The sequence below is a fragment of the Pseudorca crassidens genome, chromosome 2, assembly GCF_039906515.1.
Source record: "Pseudorca crassidens isolate mPseCra1 chromosome 2, mPseCra1.hap1, whole genome shotgun sequence".
In the NCBI taxonomy this organism is placed as follows: domain Eukaryota; kingdom Metazoa; phylum Chordata; class Mammalia; order Artiodactyla; family Delphinidae; genus Pseudorca; species Pseudorca crassidens.
This window is the reverse complement of record NC_090297.1, coordinates 108,184,502-108,196,742: the sequence shown is the minus strand read 5'-3', so window position 1 is coordinate 108,196,742 and position 12,241 is coordinate 108,184,502. Positions and strand designations below refer to the sequence as shown.

Here is a 12,241-nt window from a genome sequence, read left to right as displayed (position 1 = left end):
GATTGCGGCTTTATTATTCCTTCCCAGCTCATAAACAACAAACACCCACAACTAGTTGAATCCATAGCTTGCGCTTCAAATATACAAACATAAAAGCACAGTATGTCTATAATTTCAGGTATCAGAAATCATAGGGCTCTGATCACTCAGCGTTCCTTGGTTGTCCTCCTGATCTTGACTCATTCTGAGTAAAATCATCAGAAACATCTGACCATGGGATGGGGGTGGGGGATTGCCCAAGTCCTTCGGAGAGGGGGAAAGTTGGGACTTGAGACCAATAGGGCACTTCTGGATTTAAAGGTACTAAGAATGGGGAAATTTAAACTATTCAGGTCTAGACCTAGTTTCCCTCTAGGACAGTATGTTTCATTAGGAAATTTAAAAAACCCATAAGCATAAGCCTGTGTTCTTGAGGGTCTATGTGTGTAATCCAGCTAGAAACTGACTCTAGATCCCATGTGTTATCCTTTTTGTTCCCAGGACCCCTTTTCCTCTTCGCACACATCTGTTTATGGAAGAAAATGTTTGGGGTTGTGGTTTAGGGACTGAACTAGATTCTTATGATCTGTCACATGCCTGGATGTTGAGGGAAGCATTTGGTGAAGCTCATATGACTGGACCTGGATTGGGGATTTTAATAATAGAGACAGATAATGTTCATCATCCCACCATCTGAGAGTTGTAGCAACAAAGAAGTCACATGTGAATTTGTCAGTGCTTATGGCATTGATTCAAGTGCTGTCATAAATAACCAGGAATACTGTTTCTGGTTACTTTTAGAACTGGTTTCATCTGGACTTTTCTTGATGTATCCTTCCTCAGCAAAACCATGTTAGTCTGGGGAAGATATTCCCCTGCCTGGAAGCAATGACAGCTTTTAGTCAACAAGTTTATAAAATACAAATGATTTTGGAGCCTGTGACTTCCCTTACATACTTTTTTCTAGCCTTTTGTGTTCATTTCCTCATCCCTCATGTGAGGGTCAGACATATTGGAAAACTGAGGTTTCAAAGTTGGAGAGATGAAGAATAACAGGAAAGGGACTGGAAAGTTGTAATCCCCCAGTGTAATAATATTTTGTCCACGAAAGAGAAGGTAAGCCGCAACTTGGATAATATGTATTGAGGTATTTTTTTTGTCTGCTCTCAAAGGCAGGCAGCCACGTGAAACTAAATACCTAACTCTCTGCCCTGGCACACATGCTCCACATGCGCACACAGAAACGATGCAAATCTGCTGCCTCCTTCCCTCCTCCCTAATCCCCCTCTCTCAGCATTTCTATCTCCACTGCCCTCCCCATCCAAATTTTCCAGCCAACAGCTACAGTTGACTTCCGCAATCCTGGTGGAATAAATCCAGCACCCCTAGTCATCCGCCCACATTATCCACACTTCTCTGCTGAGACGAGCCCAGAGAACAGATCCCCATCAGCAGGTAACATTTTCAACTTCCTAGATCTTTTAGCTTCTCATTCCTTTCAGTTCTCCATTTTAAGGAATATTAGGAACGTAGTGACTTGGGGATCAAAATGAACTTTATAGGCTTTGCAGATGAAAACAGTGATGCCCTTCTTAGGTTATTTCCTGGCTAAGTAAAATTTGCCTGGAAATCTTTAGGACTCCTTTTACGGTTTGTTTGTATGTATACATGGTTATTAGTGAAAGCAAAGAATATAGGGCATCCTTTACCCATCCCTCAAGGAGTGACCTCTCAGGGTTGGTTTTTTTTTTGGGGGGGGGGGAGGTGCGGGGGTGGGTGGGCAGGTACCATAAGGGTTAACTTACTAGCAGGGGGGAGGAGTGGTGCAGGGAGGTGGTAGCTCAGTAAGGTCTTCCTGCTGTTTGAGACATCCCAAAGCCCTTAACATTCCAGATATTAAACGTCCTCCTGGACATTTTGCCAGTTTGCAAAGATTACACAAAAATGGACTATAAATTCAAAATTTATGCAAGCTGTGTGGCTTGATGCAGACTAACTTGCTCTTAAAATGGAGGACATGAAATTAGCAAGACACTGCGAGAAGTGAATGAAGCTAGAGTAAACTTCTGAAAAGCTGTGTATCTAATAATCACAGAACATTGCTTTTCTGTCTTACATTCTTCTAACAAACTTTGGTTCTGAGGCTTTTTGTCCTGTGAGGCAGTCACAGAGGTTTTGTGGGCTTTTTGGTCAGAAAAAAAGAAATTTTCCTGCCCACAGCAGCTGGTTGAGATTAGGACAGTTTCCTGCCTGAGGAAGGAACAGGAAGAGAAAGGAGGAAGAAATGCATAAGACGACTGAGGAGGCAGTAAACATCTCATAGTTTGAGAACAGGAAATGCTGTGAGCTTTTCCCTTGTCTTCTCCTAGCAAGATCAGAAGTATCAGAATTTAGGCAAGGAACAAAAGAATGCCTTGAAGAAATAATCAGGAAGCAAAACTTAGCTGAAAATCTCTCCTTTGTGTATTCTCCGACCCCACTCATCCCACCCTGCACTTACCTTGTCTATCTCCTCCAAGTCTGCTGGGGACACTGGAGCAGACAGGTGTTGTCCCATCCTGATTGTCCATTTTCTATCCCATTGCTGGTTATCTGTGCAAGTGTATCTGTGTGTGTGTGTGTTGAATCTCCCTAGGTCAAAATACTTGTAACCAGATGTATCAGCGTCCCACCCAAATCCAGAACCCTCCTGACTATCACTGTTTTTATCATATGGAAGTCATCCTCAATCTCTGTCTACCTTCCTTGTAAAGCCTAGTTTTCCTCTGCCTCGTGGTCCAGAGGAAGGCGTTCTTAACTTCGGATTCATGAACCCCCCAGAATTATTGTGTGTGCATTCATTTTTCTGGGACTAAAGTGGGTTGAAAATTTTTATTAGCTTGTCGTGGGAGTCTATGAATCCCAAAGGTTAAGAACCACCTGTCTGAGAATATGGTTCCAGCTATTTCCTCATCCCAAGCCAGGTTAGGAACCTCTGGGCAAATAGAAGAATGTCCCCTAATTATCCCCTTCTCCAGGATGTGGGGGCTCAAGGTTCTACTACTGCTGCCTGTGGTGAGCCTTGCTCTGTACCCCGAGGAGATGCTGAACACCCAGTGGGAGCTATGGAAGAAGACCTACAGAAAGCAGTATAACAGCAAGGTGCCTGGGAACCTGGAGGGGAACATGGTGGGAGGGTTGGAACCTGAGACATCTAATCCTAGCTTCCAGACTCCCTTCTTCAACCCCAATACTTTAACCACTACAACCAAGCAAACCTGCCCCTGGTCCCTAACTGTTAACATATACTTTCCATTACTACTCCTCAATTCACCCTCCATCAAGTCCTGTCCTTCCTTTTCTTCATAACTGTCTTATATTTCTCTTTTGGGAAACCTTCTCAGATTAATGCTATTAATCCGTAAGCAATTATTTTCCTATATGTCTCTCCAGAGCTTTGCATTCTATTATTTGTTTTATATATTTCTTTTGCATGCTCTTAATAATCCCATGGTCAGTTCCCCAACTAGATTGTAAACCCTCTATGACTGTAAATTTAATCTCTTCTAGAAACCGCCACAGTATTATGTAGATAACTTTGTACACAGGACACAGTCTATGCCAATACTGACTATGCTCTGTTTAGGTGGATGAAGTCTCTCGGCGTTTAATTTGGGAAAAAAACCTGAAGCATATTTCCATCCATAATCTCGAGGCCTCTCTTGGTGTCCATACATATGAACTGGCCATGAACCATTTGGGGGATATGGTGAGTTGATCCTTAGCTCCTGGTCTACCTTCCCTGTTTGTCTTGGTTCCCTGCTTATGCCTGGCCTCTTTCTTCTTTGTCCCAGACCAGTGAAGAAGTGGTTCAGAAGATGACTGGACTCAAAATACCCCCCTCTCATTCCCGCAGTAATGACACCCTCTATATCCCAGACTGGGAAGGCAGCCCAGACTCTATTGATTATCGGAAGAAGGGATATGTTACTCCTGTCAAAAACCAGGTACCCTCCTTCCTCTTGGGTGTGGGTATGGAAACTGGCATGACCTCTCTGTTCTTCTGCTTCTTTGTTCTTAAGGTAGGAGGGCATCAGAAAAAGAGGGCAAAGAATTAAGTTACCTCTCCCCCTGCTAAGAGAATAAAGTCTATTCTGTTATTTAACTCATCATCTGTTTTTGTAGATTTAGGTTATTTCTGTTTTTTCTTTTCTACAAAGTGTTGCTGTAAGCACCTGTGTGCATATATTTTTGTGAATATATACAAATATTTATGCAAAACAAATCCCAAAATTGGAATCAGTAGGTCACAGAATCCTTTCCAAAAAAGTTTGTATGATCTTACATTCTTACCAGCATGAGAATGTAAGTTTTCCCACAACCTTAACAAGGCTGATTTTATCCACCAGATAAACACTTGATTTAACATTCATTCAACAAACACATTTTTTTCAGAACCTACCAGATATAGTGCTAGGCAGTAGAGATTCAAGATGACTAAGACATAACCTGTGTCCTCAAGAAATCCCCAGTTTTAAAAAATAGAACAGGAAAGAAAGAAAAACGTATAATCTAGCTGAACAAACACTAATAATAATAGCTAGCACTTTTTGAGAGATTATTATTATTACACATAATAATTCATCCTTTACATGAATTAACTTTTTAAATTCTCATAATTCCATTAAGTATATTATAATTATCCACAATTTACACATAAAGAAAGTGAGGTACAGAGAGGTTTAGTAATTTACCCAAGGTTACACATCTAGTGTGTTGCAAAACCAGTACAGATGGTCCCCAACTTCTGATGGTTCACCTTATGATTTTTTGACTTGATGATGGTGTGAAAGTGATAGGCATTCCATAGAAACTGTACTTCAAATTTTGAATTTTGATCTTTTCCCAGGCTAGGATATGTGGTACGAAACCTTTTCTTGATCTTGGCCTGTGGTAGAGAGCCGCTGCTCCCAGTCAGCCACATGATCATGAGGGTAAACAACCAATACACTTACAACCAGTCTGTTTTTCACTTTCAGTACAGTATTCAATAAATTATGTGAGATATGCAACACTTTAATATAAAATAGGCTTTGTGTTAGATAGTTTTACCCAACTGAAGGCTAACGTAAGTGTACTGAGCACATTTACGGTAGGCTAGGCTAAGTTTTGATGTTCAGTAGGTTAGGGGTATTAAATGCATTTTCGACTTACTATATTTTCAATTTATGATGGATTCATTGGAGGAAGAGCTGTATTCTGCTTTACTACAGCTAATGGTAACAATAGTAACAACAGTTATCAATAGCAACAATAGCAATAGAACACTGTAACAAAGGTTAAATGAAGGGAAATAGGAAGACTTCACAGCAAAGGGGACAGGTGCTGGAATTTATAAAACATATGGAATTTCATCAGGCAGGTAGAAGGAAGAAACAGAAAGTGTGAACAGCAATGACTGGTAGTTTCTCTGTTATGCCTCTCAGGGTCAGTGTGGTTCCTGTTGGGCTTTTAGCTCTGTGGGTGCCCTGGAGGGCCAACTCAAGAAGAAAACTGGCAAACTCTTAAATCTGAGTCCACAGAACCTGGTGGACTGTGTGTCTGAGAATGATGGCTGTGGAGGGGGCTACATGACCAATGCCTTCCAGTATGTGCAGAAGAACCGGGGCATTGACTCTGAAGATGCCTACCCGTATGTTGGACAGGTGAGACTGTCCCATGCAGTCATACAGCTCTGTAATGGCTCCTCCTTCCCCAGCATGACATTTTGTACTGGAAACAAGTCCAGAAATCTTGTTTTCTGTTACCCTATCCAGCCTTCTTGATGGGATAATTTCCCACAGAGGCCAAGAAGATTCCCACAGTCTGGGAGAATTTGGGGAGCTTAGGCTACCATGGTTCCTATCTGCCTCTCTGCCCTGAAGAAAAAACAGAGGACAGGTTATCCCATAGATCTCTGAGTCAGTCTCTGTAACTCTGCTCAATTCCTCCACTCCCATCACAAGTCTCCAGGCCCACCATGCTAATTTCATGAATCACTTGGCCTTATTTTGTATGATCTCAGTGTGGGTTTGGGGGACATTTAAGCAAATTATGTAAGTTAACATGCTAACATGTATAAAATGAGGGAAAAAGCAAGTTGCTTCATATTTACTGCAGTTTTAGAGATTAACTCACTTCCTCCTATAAGGTCCTTTAGTAATAGGAAGATCTTTCTTATCTAAAAGGAAGAAGATCTGAGGGCTTTTTATATACTTGGGGTTGATAGATAATATAATATGGGGCCTTTGCAATAAGAGCCTTTGAAGCAGGGATAACAAGGCTGAGTAATACAAATGATGGCTACCATACGCTAAGCCATGTACTTAGTGCATGCTCTCATTTAATCCTCATAAAAGCCCTGTAAGTTACCCTTATCCTCACTTTATAGGTGAGGACATTGACACTTAAGGAGATAAAATAGCATATTCAAACTCACACCTCTAGTTATGTAGCAGAGCCAAGATCTATCTATTGGATCTGTTTATCTGCTGCAAACATTCCCGGGCACGTCTTCTATGCACATGTACAAGAATTTCTTTACCAGAATATAATATCTAGTAACAGAATTGTCTGAGTCTTGGGGTATGTGCATCTTCCTCTTTACTAGATAATGTCAAATTATTTACCAAAGTGTTTGGAAAAATTTGTATTTCCCACCTGCACAGTATAAGAAATCCTATTGATTCATCTCTTCATTGGTATGCTTATCTGGCCATTTGCATTTCTTCTTCAGTGAATTGACTGTTTATATCTTTTCCCATCTTTAGGTTGTGTTCTCCTTTTTACTGATTTTTAGGAATTTTAAAAAGATATTTGGATACTAATACTATGTGTATTGTGAGTCTATTTTTCTTTTCATTCTCTTTATGATGTCTTTCAATCCAGAAAAGTTTTTAATTTTAGTGTAGAAAAATTATTAATTTTTTTCCTTTGCAATTTGTGCCTTTAAAAAATCCAGTAAAAACGAGTTTTATTTATTCATGTTTAGTCATCTGAAATGGTATCTCCTGCAACAAAAATGCTCATTAATGTAAATGACTGAACAGATCCATTTTACTGGATACTCAGCAACCTACATAGTAATGTCACTTCAGCACATCATCGTGACATTGGCCACATCAAAACTACTTCATTTCGTAAATGTCATGCCATTAGTATTCCATGTTATGGTTTTTTTAGCTGTCAGGTAAATAAGTCAGAGAAGTTGGAGGTTGTGTGTGGAAAGCTTTTTCTTTACTCTGTGTACAGTTCTCAGAACTGCTGTGTCCCCAGTCCATATCTGACCCTGGGGCTGCTGCCATAAGGCGCAGCACACTGAAGCTGTCCTACAAGGTTAGCTTTTGAATTCTGAGTACATCAGGCCAGTCAGTGAGATAACCTGGGCGTGGTAAAATATTCTTTTTTAAACTGTCAAATATTCTCCTGACAACTTTTTGTTGTCACCTGACATCAAAAAAATTAAACAAATCCTAACAGTGTATACAAAAAAACAGATTCATGTTTATAACTTTTTTTGTATTGATTAATCCAGGCAACCAATTTAAAGGGTTGTCTAACTATATTAAAAACATAACTTAAATATTATTAGAGCTAGTAGTTGATCACTTATCCATTGACAGCTTGCATCATTTATTCAGTACTATATTAACCAGTTTGTTGAGAGACAGTTTAACTAATAACTCAGAAACTCTGAATAATTTAAAGGAAAATTACATAACATTTGAAACCCTATTTTGGAATAGAAGGAGCAATTGACTTATAATCTCTGTTCTCCTACCCCCTCAGATGATCTCGTCAGCATTTTAGAGAAATGTGCAATGATTTTGGTCTCGTAATCAATTAAAATGAAGAATTAGCCATATAAAACATGTGTTCCATTTTTAACATTCTGAATCTTGGACAACTGTTCTCTTTTTTACTTTACAGTTTTTAGAAGCAGTTATTGTCCAAAACTGAGAGAACATCTTATATGAACGTGTAAATGAATGGAAGGAGGTAAAGAAAAACAAAATTTAAAAAAAGAAGAGATCTGATAGGGCAGCAGCCAGATAATACAGTAATTTAAGTTCCCTCCAGCCATAATACAGGTTATTTTTAAAGTATCATCACGTGGTATCCTTCCAAATCCATTCCCTAGATATTTTATTTTACTTGTAGATCTATGCAATATTTGGCGCTAGGAGGCATCAAGGGTTTGGATCATATGGCAGATAAAGGAATCTTGAGAAATTATTAAGACAGGAGACTACTGTAATCTTAGAATATCATGTCAACTGCTGCCATTATTGTTAATATTTAGACAATGTATTCTTGTAGATGCAACTTCAGGGTTTTGAAGGGGTAGTCTGTAGGAAAATGAACTGCCAAAAAGAATACACCACCTTGATGTGGGTTCCCATTAGATTCCATAATTGTGGCTTGACAATGAAACATATCATCGTTAACTAGACCTGCAAAACATAACTTTGGAAATTCACAAGCTGAATTGCTAAGTTCCTTATTAATTTGTTTTAGTGTCATGTTATGTGCTTTTATCTCATGAGAGCACAAGGGTCCAGCCAGAACTCTTTGCCTGCTATATGTGCATGGGGCCAAGGTCCTCCCTCTAGCTGGGTCTTGGCCTTGGCCTCCTCCCCACACAGCAGCTGCTGCCTCCCTGCCTACCGAGGATCACACATACTACATTGCCGGAAGATGATTTGTGCTTTTAAAAAAATCTTATTTCAGAAATCTTTCTCTACCCTGAGGTAGAAATAAAAAATATTCTCTTTTTTAAGTTTTACAGTTTCCTTTCACATTTATGTTTTAAAACCACCTGGAGCTGATTTTTGTGTACGGTACAAGGTATCCACTTTTCATATTCTTTTCTTTATAGTTTCTAAAATGGTGAGGAGAGAACAGACCCTTTCTAGAGACTCTAGTCTGCTGCCCCTGTTAGTGCACTGACATCACCCAAAACATTGGCAGAATTCCTCACTCACTGATTCACTGCCTGTTGCTTAGTCCTAGTCCTATTTCAACCTGTTTTTTCCAGGATGAAAGTTGTATGTACAACCCAACAGGCAAGGCAGCTAAGTGCAGAGGGTACAGAGAGATCCCTGAGGGAAATGAAAAAGCCCTGAAGAGGGCAGTGGCCCGAGTGGGACCCGTCTCTGTGGCCATTGATGCAAGCCTGACCTCCTTCCAGTTTTACAGAAAAGGTAAGGCACTGTTCCTATGGGGCACAATCAACCTTCTCTTATGACGTGGGCTGGGCAGCTTCTTGAAGGGTACTGAGCATTTTCAGTACTTGTTTCCATAAAGACTGAGTCTGCCAGGGAGAAACAGCTGCCGCAGCACAGAGCATCTCTTTTGTAAGCCCTCCTGACTGGAATGGGATTCTACAGAGGGTCTCCTAGAGTGGGAGACCTCACAGGGCGACCCTTGGATTGCAGGAAGCTTCACCTTGATAGTTTGTTTCCTAGGTGTGTATTACGATGAAAACTGCAATAGTGATAATCTGAACCATGCAGTTTTGGCAGTGGGATACGGGATCCAGAAGGGAAACAAGCACTGGATAATTAAAAACAGGTAATGATGGGAACACTACATGTCATCCTCTTAACACTCACCCTCAACTCCAACTTCCCAATATTCCTTTCTTTCTCTTAAATCAAGAGAAAGTTTTCTCAGATGTTTCAATTCTACCTTCCCAATCAGAGGCTATTAATTCTAACATTTAATGACCAGACAAGAGTACTAAAGGTATGTGTTGGGCAGCTGCTATATGTTCAAGGTACTTAGTCACATACACAAACACATGAGCAGATGTCTGTCTTCAGTGACCTCATTGCCCCCTAAGAAAGACAGACCTAGCTAAATGAGAACATAAAGTAGCACCAAGAACCAGCAGGAGCTTTGGAATTATATTTTTTTCTTTCTTTTCTCTCTAATGTGATTGATTTTTTAGAGAGGTTTCCATCATCAGTCTGTCTATAAGCACTAGGGTACAGTATAAACAAAGTAACAGTTTAGTATCCTCTTGTGCAGCTTTTTGCCCTTCCAGCTACACTTAGGATAGACATGTATAAGAACTGGCCAAAGATTTTGAAGTCTGTGAAGAGAAATGCTTTTCAGAAAGTGGATATGAGCAACAACAACAAAAATTAGTGTTTCCCTCTCTATTATTGGGAACAAATAAAACTACACGTTATTAGTAGTTGGCTCCCCATTTCTCTTTAGCCCCTTGTGACTTTGTAGGGGCGCAGATTTAGGGTAGTTATTCTTTTTCTTTCCGCATTGGTCAACACCAGCCTAGCAGTAGCCCTGATTAAATTTTCTGTCCTTGGTGCCCTCCAAAGAGCAGGGGTCCTAGACTCTGGGGAGTGCACAGGCCAATGCAGTAGTATAACCAAGTTGGATTTGCTGCCTGGAGGGCTGGCAGGATAGAATGTAAGGCTGGGAGTTGCTTCAAACCTGAAGCAACTTTTTATATCACAGTCCCAATTAAGAGTGAACCTGAGCACCTTTCTAAGAGGATGTTCCTTCTCCCACAGCTTCTGTCTTGTGTTCTCCCTTTCTTGACTCCCAGCGCAAGCACTTACCCTTTCCTTTCTTGATCAACTGCCAAGAGAGCTGGGAAGAATAAAGGACACACCTAGGCAGGATCAGGATCATTGGGGACCTCTGGAGAAGGGAACAGCGGGCTTAAGTAAAATGTACCGGGTAACTGGTGAATTTTCTGGTTGGGGAAAAAGGACAAAAAACTCATGAAAACAATTTAGGAAGATGTATAGACCAATCTTCCCTCTCTCTGCCTGTCTCTGTCTCTGTCTTTGTCTACCTGTATCTAATCTTCCAGTCTCTCCACTTGACTCCTTAGCAATCTCATCAATTCTCATAGTTTCATTCATTTCTTCTATGAAACCAAGATCACCAACTTCAGCCTCTCTTGCCTCTTTCTTATGCTCTAGACTCACGTTTTCAAGATTAGTCTTCATAAAACACAAGTTGAATGATTTTACTCTCCCAATCAGAAAACTTCAGTGTCTCCTCTACTATCATGGGCCAGAGAGTCAAACTCTTTAGCCTGGCAATAAAGATCACTCAACCTGATCTCCCGCTACACCCTGTCAAGCACCCTGTTTTTCAGCTACATGATCCTAACACATGTCGCATGCTTTCCTGCCTGTTACTCATTTCACACTCCCCTGCTGGCTTCCATTTCCACAGGTCCAAATTCTATCCGCCTTTGGGCTCAGCTCAAATGCCACCTTTTTCTTAAGCCCTTTTTGATCCCCTTGGTCAGAAGCAATTTCTCCTATAGCACTATGCCTCCATTTCTTGACTTTAAACTGTTTAAAGGTAAAAACTGTCTTATTCATTTTTGTAAAACATCAGTACCTATACTCAGGTACAATACTCAGTAAATATTTTATTGAATAAACTGAGGGTACTAAGTATTTTCCTTGCTTGGTCCTACAGCTGGGGAGAAAACTGGGGGAACAAAGGCTATATCCTCATGGCCCGGAATAAGAACAACGCTTGTGGCATTGCCAACCTGGCCAGCTTCCCCAAGATGTGACTTCAGCCAGGCAACCCCATCCTGCTCTTCCATTCCTTCCACAATGGTGCAACATACTGATATACCTTGGAAGGGAATTGGTGTGCCTTTCTTGAAGAAGATGTAATGATACAGAGATTGTCTGTTCAGTTTCCATGTTTGTTTGTGCTTCAAGTGACACTCCTACTACGTTTCTTCTCTCCACCCAAGGTCTTTATTTTTTCATTAGAAATAGGAAATTTCCCTAACAGGTATGCATTCTTAGGCTAAGAGATGTGACCACAACCTGCCCTGACTGTGTTGTCCTGGGGCCAATGCTGTGTAAATAGAGGCTAGAGATCTTCAGCTAGGCTAGATTCTCATTCACAGGGACTAGTTAGCTTTAACCACTCTAGAGGACTAAGGTGACCTGACTTCTCAGTCTCCACATTTACTTCTATATCTTCAAGGTAGAAATTCCACCCCATTAATAAATCTATTCATAAATCTTTGGTACAAGGTTACATGATACAACAAATGTGTTTTGTTTTTCCTTCTTTGCATTTATAAAGTAAACTGTATTTATCGCTTATCTCTAATTTAATAAATAGCTATTTAGTAAACGTTCATTTTGTGTCAGATACCATGCTAGGTGCTGGAGACAAAAAGATGAACAAAACATATTCCTTATATGTGATGTGTTCACAATTTGTCTGGAGA

The 12,241-nt window shown here is 40.4% G+C and overlaps 1 protein-coding gene across 2 annotated transcripts; it reads left to right on the top strand.

The window, feature by feature from the left end:
- Nucleotides 1-1,256: 1,256 nt before the first annotated feature.
- On the top strand, nucleotides 1,257-12,150 carry CTSK (cathepsin K). 2 transcript variants are annotated; one of them, XM_067727679.1, is made up of 8 exons: nucleotides 1,264-1,434; nucleotides 2,997-3,120; nucleotides 3,605-3,727; nucleotides 3,813-3,965; nucleotides 5,445-5,663; nucleotides 9,035-9,200; nucleotides 9,465-9,570; nucleotides 11,464-12,150. In XM_067727679.1, the coding sequence occupies exons 2-8, from the start codon at nucleotides 2,998-3,000 to the stop codon at nucleotides 11,561-11,563; spliced, it is 990 nt and encodes a 329-aa protein (XP_067583780.1). In that variant the 5' UTR covers nucleotides 1,264-1,434; nucleotide 2,997; the 3' UTR covers nucleotides 11,564-12,150. The 2 variants fall into 2 exon arrangements, with proteins under 2 accessions (XP_067583781.1, XP_067583780.1); XM_067727680.1 differs by lacking the exon at nucleotides 9,465-9,570 and having other exon boundaries at nucleotides 1,257-1,434.
- The last annotated feature ends 91 nt before the right edge of the window (nucleotides 12,151-12,241 follow it).

Bases quoted from the DNA above. Each gene is read 5' to 3' on its own strand.
- CTSK (XM_067727680.1), top strand. From the start codon at position 2,998: ATGTGGGGGCTCAAGGTTCTACTACTGCTGCCTGTGGTGAGCCTTGCT. The intron at 3,966-5,444 runs GTACCCTCCTTC...TATGCCTCTCAG, and splicing joins TTACTCCTGTCAAAAACCAG to GGTCAGTGTGGTTCCTGTTG. The intron at 5,664-9,034 runs GTGAGACTGTCC...TGTTTTTTCCAG, and splicing joins CCTACCCGTATGTTGGACAG to GATGAAAGTTGTATGTACAA.